This window comes from Triticum dicoccoides, chromosome 2B (assembly GCF_002162155.2).
Source record: "Triticum dicoccoides isolate Atlit2015 ecotype Zavitan chromosome 2B, WEW_v2.0, whole genome shotgun sequence".
NCBI classification, from domain to species: Eukaryota; Viridiplantae; Streptophyta; class Magnoliopsida; order Poales; family Poaceae; genus Triticum; species Triticum dicoccoides.
In genome coordinates, this window is record NC_041383.1 from 126,694,654 (window position 1) to 126,702,541 (window position 7,888).

Sequence of the window (7,888 nt, forward strand, 5' to 3'; positions counted from 1 at the left end):
TGCATAGTGTCATTCAAGCTTTGGAGCAGTGGGCGCTGGCCATTGTAGCCCCCTCCCAAACTAACAAGAGAGATGAAAAAGGGAAGTTCCGCTCTTCGAAAGGAACCGTATGGACAAGGGACTTCGGCGAGAGATAAGAACGACATGGAAGAGCCGTGGGCACCACAAAGGACACATGTCATGCATGCACGGGAGGTGCGGTTGACTGGAGCGAGAAATCAATTGGTCGAATTAAACCGCTTCCCATATTTCTTTGGCATATTTCCAACTCTTGCATGCACGCTAACATAACAGGCAGAAAATCATTTGCCTACCAATATTTCCACATTAATTCGGGACAAAACCACCGCGTATCCTTCCAATTCCGAGCACACAAATTAATTGAATCCTTATCGTGCACCCCTACACACACGGCGGGCCAGAAACCAGCCGAGCCAAGCCAAGCCCGGGAAGATCACGATTCACGCTCGCCAGCCAACCGGAACGCCAATCCGGGGCGAAGAGAAACCGAAAAGGAAAGCAGCAACCGGGTGCCCCGTAATGCACACCGATAAATAGGGCGTTCACGGAGGGCCTCCCCGCAAGAAGAGTCTCGTTCGTGGAGCGGCAGGGTTTTGAAATATTTTCCTGGAGATCGAGAGGCGAGCGGGCGTGCGCCGGCGCAGAGCTTTGTCCCCTTCCCCCTCGTCCCAATCCTGAAAGCTGCGCCCTTGTACGACTAGACAAAGAAGCGGTCCGGTCCGGTGGAGCGAGGCAACGGGAAACTCCGCCCCCCTCCGCGCCACGGCACCGTAGAGAGCGAGAGCGGCCGCCGGCAACTCCACTCCACACAGGTGCGGTAATCTCTGCCAGATTCGTTTGTGTTCGCGCGGCGCGGATACTGGATTGATCTGCCCGTGGCGCGCGGCGGTTGTTCATTGCCTTTTCTTTTTCTGCCGTTTCTTGTTGCGTGGAGGAGGCAGCCGCTGCCGTCCCCGACGGGAGTCGTTCGGAGCCGTGTAAGCCGTTGGAGCTCCGATTTTTCGGGCTCTGTTCTGTTCGCCGTAGACTGGATTAGTTTGGATTTGCACCGCGTCGTTTTAAATCTGTTCAGATCTGACGATAGCGCGAGGTCTACTGGATTTGTGTGTTCGAAGAGCTCGGTTGTTCCAGATTGAATCTGCTGCACTCGTGGAGTCATGCGTATTTTGCCTTGCCTCTTCTCTGCTCTACTTCAGCTTGCTACTTCGGTTTGGTTGGTTCGATTCTCGGTATTCCGTTACCGTATTCCCTTTGCCAACGCCTTGCGTTTTCAATGCTCCTCAACTTTCTTCATGGTTCCAAATCTTCTCTTTTGTTGGCTTGTTGTCTCGTGTGCTTGTAAAACAGTTAGTGTGTTACTCACAGAATCTATTTGTTTTGTCTATCCCCTTGGCTGTTTGTGCTTATTTCTGTGATTCTTCTAGGTAAGAAGAAGAAGAGATGGTGCACAAGGAGCTTCAGCAGGCATGGTGGTTCGACAGCCACAACCTCGCCAGGACGTCCCCATGGCTAGGCAGCACCCTTTCAGGTTTGCCTCTCGCTCCCTCCCCACCCAGCACTCCCCAGTGGATGTTGTTATTACCGTGTGGTTACTCCATTGACGGATTGAATATGGATCTTGTTGCTGACTTGTTGTGGTTACTCCATGGACTGATATGACCTCTGCATCCAACCATCTCTCTTACAGAACTGTCCACCTTTCTTCCGGCCATGCTACTTTCCATCTAGAGTTTCACCAACGGTCAATTTCATCTTGGCCAATTCACATCTCTTTTTGATAATGGAAGATTTGCTCCTCCAGCCTCTGCCGGCATCGTTACAGAAATTTATTACATATTTAACTCTGAAGAATGATAAGCAAATCATTACAAGTTCACAATATTACTCTAGCACTTTGCATCAAATTTGCGGTGACATATGCAATCTTGTGATGCATAGATCCATAATGGCCTGCTAATTCTGTACTTCAGATTTTTTTTATAGGGATTCTGTACTTCAGATCTTGTTTTTACAGCATGGATAACTTTCCTACTGGATTTAATTTGCCCCTTCACTAATTGTTATCTTCCTTCCCTTTGGTTGCAGAACTGGATGACAAGACCAAGCAGATGCTCAAGCTGATCGACCAAGACGCGGACTCGTTCGCTCAACGTGCTGAAATGTATTACAAGAAGCGCCCCGTCCTGGTGGACATGCTCGGCGACCTGTACCGCACGCACCGCTCGCTTGCCGAGCAGTATGACCTGCTGAAGCATGGCAGCGGCACATGCCGGTCCAAGTTCAATCCATCTCCCTGCACCAAGAGCTGGTCTCCGGGGTCCATGGATGGCAAGGCAACCAAGAGCTGGTCTTCAGGTTCCATGGATGGCAAGACAACAAGAAGCTCTTCCTCCAACTCACTGTGCTCAGACTCCTATGACTCGGAGTCTGAAGTCGATGACCCTGAAGAAGAGCATGATGAGAAGGTGTCTGACGCCGAAGCAGAGGCAGAGAAGCACCAGGCTGACCAAGAAGCAGAGCTCATGCGCGCGGAGATCAAGAGGCTCAGCGAGCAGAATGCTGAGCTGCAGAAGGTGATCGAGGAGAACAAGGCGGCTCACGAGGCGGAGCTCGCCGCGAAGGACGAGGAGAAGAGGGAGGTCATCAGGCAGCTGGCGTCGTCCATCGACATGGTGAAGCAGGAGAACTACACCCTGCGGGAGCTCCTCAAGAGCCCCAACCCCAAGCACCACCCCGCCGCCGCGGCGCAGCCCCGCGGCTTCGGTCTCAGGAAGCTCACCAAGGACCTGTTCTCGGCGAAGCTGTTCACGGGCCAGCGCAAGCATTCGGGTCCCATGGTCGCTCTGTGAGTGAGTGAGTTTTGGCGATGAAGAGAGGAAATAGCATGATGCAGTCTCTCCACCTTGGCATCCAGATCCATGAGAATTTCTTGTAGCTCATGTGCATATAGGATGGGTTTCTTTTGGACCGTGTCTGGTCCCGTCCTTGTTCAGGGTTAGCTAGTAGAGAGAATTTTTAACTATGTTGCTGTTATACTCATGTTTTATCTGTAGTAAGTAGTAGAATAGCCATATGAATGTTTGTATGATCGCTTAACTATAGTAAAAATATATTATTATTTTTGTCAAGTTTCAGTGGTCTTGTGCGATGCTCTGCCTGCACTAGAATATTTGCTGTTGCTCAAACTACTTTAGAAGTGCCATCAGCAAGATTCAGACTGGCTGATGAACGTAAGATGAAACTCTGCAACTGCAGATGGGGTAATCCGTATGATGAATCATGATGAACTCCCAGAAGTATTTTGAAGCACTTTCCTTTTGGGGCTTTATTGCAGTCATGCTCATGTGAGTAATTCAGTTGGATTAACATGCCACTGCAGAAATAGATTAGCATGCCACGGTGGGGGGAGGTGGAGGTGAAGGCGGGGAGGCAGTCTTCGGAGCACCGCCGGCCGTGGATGGTGGAGGTCGGTGATTAGGGTTGGCAACCTCACAGTTGGATGAAGATCTGGCGGGCAAATAATAGTCATATGAATGTTTGTATATGATCGTTATATATAGTAAAAATATATTATTATATTTTTTTTTTAGGTTCCACTGGTCCACATCAAAATTTACTCTTGTTGAAACTACTTTAGAAGCTAAATTTCCGACGGTTTGATAGAAAGTGAGATGAAACTCTGCAACTACAATTGGGGTAACCCGGCCGGAGCCAGGAATTTGCTCATTGGTGTTCACCACAATAAAAATTATGCAATAGTTGATCAATTGTTGGCCTATATCATGGACGACGCTACACGTTGGTTGGGAAATGATTTGATCGAATTTGCCGCCTCCATAGTCGTTGGATGGCACACATGATAGTCGTTCGTTCTCTACCTTGTGAGCCTCTCGACAGCGCCCCAGCCGTTCGTAGCATAGCTATTGTTGCACTCATCAGCTTGCAACATGAGCCGAGTTGCACTCCATCAAAACGTTTTCTACCATTGCAATGTGACCTATGTTGTCATCACAACAAACTCCCTCTGTTGCAACCCCATCCTTTGCAACATGACGCGAGGGCGCGCAAGCTACGGTAGCAGGCCACCAGCTGTGGTGGCGTCACCGTGGAACCAGGTGTCGAGGATGCCTCACTCGAGGAACTAGTAGACGAGGAGACGACCGCGTTTGGCAGCACAATAGCCGAGCAGGCGAGCGAGGTTGCGGTGGTTGAGGTTGTCAAGCACCTGCAGCTTACCGTGAAAATTCGCAGTTGCCAGCGCCGGCGACGTGATCCGCGAAGAGGCGCTCCATGGCGGGCAGCTGTCTGGCAACATGACATGACACACAAACCCGAGGCTGATGTCGCCTATGATGTTGCCAAGGAAGAATTCATTCTTGCCTTAGCGAGGTCGTCCAATGAGTGCTTCTTGAATGAGGTGTCGATGCATTCGTAAAGAGAGCATGATGGGGAGAGCTCCGATGATATCACGGCTGAGCCGAAGATCGTCGTCGTCGTTGCAGAGATCTATCTTGGTTGTCCATGAGGGCCTGCAACATCGTCCCTGCAGGATCCAACTTCCGCTACCGTCCCTTGCCCTGGTCGATCTGCAACATACCATGTGTTGCATTTGAAAGGGTTGCAACAAAGCCCATGCGCATAGCTGGACTATAGGTAGGGGATGTTGTGGGTCGTCCGATCAAAAGTTGATCAGATAGTAGCGGAGACGGCTGGCGCGTGCAACATAATTAGTTAGGCGAGTGCTAGTCTTTCCCTAATTAATATATTATATTACATACCCATACCGGAATTTTGAAGATGGACTGAAAGGCGACATGTTCAACAATTAGTTGTAGTGGAGATGCGTATGTTGAGTTGGATGTGTGGCCACAAAAGAATGGATCGAGTCCAAATTGATGATATACGTGAGAGAGTTGGAGTAGTATCAATTGAAGAGAAGTTTGTCCAACATCGTTCGAGATGGTTTGGATATATACAACAAGGCCTCTAGAATCTCCAAAGCATAACAGAGGGCTAAAGCGCGCTGATAATGTCAAGAGAGGTCGGGGTAGGACAAACTTGACATGGCAGGAGTCCGTAAAGAGAAGTCCGAAGTATTGGAGTATCACCAAGGAACTAGCCATAGACAGGGGAGCGTGGAAGTTAGCTATCCACATGCCAGAATCATGAGTTTGTTTCAAAATCTTATAAATTTTAGCTCTAGCCTACCCTACAACTTGTTTGGAACTACCTATATCGGATTTTTGGGGTCAGATTTAGGGTAACTCCAAGTCCGTGGACAACGAGCCGGGCGGAAGCCAACCGTAGCCATCAAATATCTCACCCATTTCAAACAAACCGAACACAAGCACGGATGGATTTTAAGCTAAACTAACACAATTTAAGCAAGTTCGACCTAACCTTAAACTAAAATAAACTAAGAACTAGGCCAAGTATCGGACGATGACCTCGTAGGCATTGCCTTGAAGGTCACTGGCACATCCATCATTGTCTACGCCACAATCGAAGTCGTCGTTGTCATCACGCCAGTGGCGGAAGGCCTGCCAGGCGTCGCAACATCCCCACCTGGCCACTGCGACGAAGACGCTGAACCGCAGCATCCGAGGCTTGGAGGCGGAGGCACACTTGGTCTTTGTTAGCCCCCATATGGAGGAATTGGGTTTTGAGCCATGGACAGGCGTCCGACTCGATGATGGTCTTGGGATGGTCGAGGGTCCAAGCCTCCGTGAGCACCCAGGTTGGCGTCGTCTGGCTCCTCGCAAACACCACCTTGCGCAGAGCATTGTGGCGCTTGATAATCCCCAAGTGCAAGGAATCATCGTAGCAATTTCCAAAGGTGGAAGTGATAAGTATGGAGTGTCGAACCCACAAGGAGCTAAAGATAAGATCAATATTCTCTCAAGTCCTATCTGCCATCGATACAACTCTATGTACACCGAACGTTTGCTTCCAACTAGAAACGAGAAATAAAACTACGTTGTGGGTATAACGAAGATAACTATGCATGAAATCGGAGAACTAAAATATAAAAGTAGGTGATGTTAATATAAAGTTAGAATAAATTACTAAATATTGTAAATAGAGAGTGTGGAATAATGATGGATCGGTGTGCGGAATTATCTTAGGCAATTAGTAACAAAATCGGTAATCATTATTGCATGTTCATATGAGGGAGAGGCATAAGCTAACATATTTTCTCTTCTTGGATAATATGCACTTATGATTGGAACTCTAGCAAACATCCGCAACTATTAAAGATCATTAAGGTAAAACCCAACCATAGCATTAAAGTATCAAGTCCCCTTTATCCCATACACAACAACCCCCTTACTCGGGTTTATGCTTCTGTCACTCAAGCAACCCACTATAAGTGAATCATGAACGTATTGCAACACCCTACATCGGGAATCCCTCATGTGTGTGCGACACGGCAGGCACCATAGGACAACACCAAATTAAAACATACAACTCAAACCAATCTAGATCACCAATCAACCCAAAGACAGAGGAAATCTACTCAAAACATCATAGAATGGCAACACATCATTGGATCATAATATGTGGCATAAAGTGCTACGTCTTGAGTTTGCGTTGGTTTTCCTTGAAGAGGAAAGGGTGATGTGGCAAAATAGTGTAAGTATTTCCCTCAGTTTTTGAGAACCAAGGTATCAACCCAGTAGGAGGCTCCTCAGAAGTCCCACGCACTTACACAAACAAACAAGAACCTCGCAACCAACGCAATAAAGGGGTTGTCAATCCCTTCACGGCCACTTGCGAAAGTGAGATCTGATAGAGATAATATGATAAGATAAATATTTTTTTGTATTTTTATGATATAGATTGGAAAGTAAAAGATGCAAATAAAAGTAGATTGAAAACTTATATGATAAAAGATAGACCCAGGGGCCATAGGTTTCACTAGTGGCTTCTCTCAAGATAGCATAAGTATTACGGTGGGTGAACAAATTACTGTCGAGCAATTGATAGAAAAGTGCATAGTTATGAGATTATCTAGGCATGATCATGTATATAGGCATCACGTCTGTGAAAAGTAGACCGACTCCTGTCTGCATCTACTACTATTACTCCACACATCGACCGACTCCTGCCTGCATCTAGAGTATTAAGTTCATAAGAACAGAGTAACGCATTAAGAAAGATGACATGATGTAGAGGGATAAACTCAAGCAATATGATATAAATCCCATCTTTTTATCCTCGATGACAACAATACAATACGTGCCTTGTTGCCCCTGCTGTCACTGGGATAGGACACTGCAAGATTGAACCCAAAGCTAAGCACTTCTACCATTGCAAGAAAGAAGAATCTAGTAGGCCAAACCAAACTGATAATTCGAAGAGACTTGCAAAGATAACTTAATCACACATAAAAGAATTCAGAGGAGATCCAAATATTTCTCATAGATAAACTTGATCATAAACCCACAATTCATTGGATCTCGACAAACACACCGCAAAAAGAGTTACATCGAATAGATCTCCAAGAAGATCAAGGAGAACTTTGTATTGAGACTCAAAGAGAGAGAAGAAGCCATCTAGCTAATAACTATGGAGCCAAAGGTCTGTGGTAAACTACTCACAACTCATCGGAGAGGCCTTGGAGATGATGTAGAGGCCCTCCGTGGTCGATTCCCTCTCCGGCGGAGCGCCGACGAAGGCTCCAAGTGTAGAGTAAAGCCCATAAACATCCAAAATAGGTAATATAATAGCATGAACAATAAAAAATTATAGATACGTTGGAGACGTACCATAAAGCACCATGTTCAAGTAGGTGATTACAGCGGGGTGCGGAAGAGTGGACCGCATAAAAGAGATGAGGATGGTGATGTTGATGTTGATGAAGACT

At 47.1% G+C, this 7,888-nt stretch overlaps 1 protein-coding gene across 2 annotated transcripts; it reads left to right on the forward strand.

Moving 5' to 3' along the window:
• The first annotated feature begins 547 nt into the window (after nucleotides 1-547).
• Nucleotides 548-3,149, forward strand: LOC119362547 (protein NETWORKED 3A-like). 2 transcript variants are annotated; one of them, XM_037627788.1, is made up of 3 exons: nucleotides 548-833; nucleotides 1,446-1,549; nucleotides 2,107-3,149. In XM_037627788.1, the coding sequence occupies exons 2-3, from the start codon at nucleotides 1,462-1,464 to the stop codon at nucleotides 2,868-2,870; spliced, it is 852 nt and encodes a 283-aa protein (XP_037483685.1). In that variant the 5' UTR covers nucleotides 548-833; nucleotides 1,446-1,461; the 3' UTR covers nucleotides 2,871-3,149. The 2 variants fall into 2 exon arrangements, with proteins under 2 accessions (XP_037483685.1, XP_037483686.1); XM_037627789.1 differs by lacking the exon at nucleotides 548-833 and adding an exon at nucleotides 858-998.
• The last annotated feature ends 4,739 nt before the right edge of the window (nucleotides 3,150-7,888 follow it).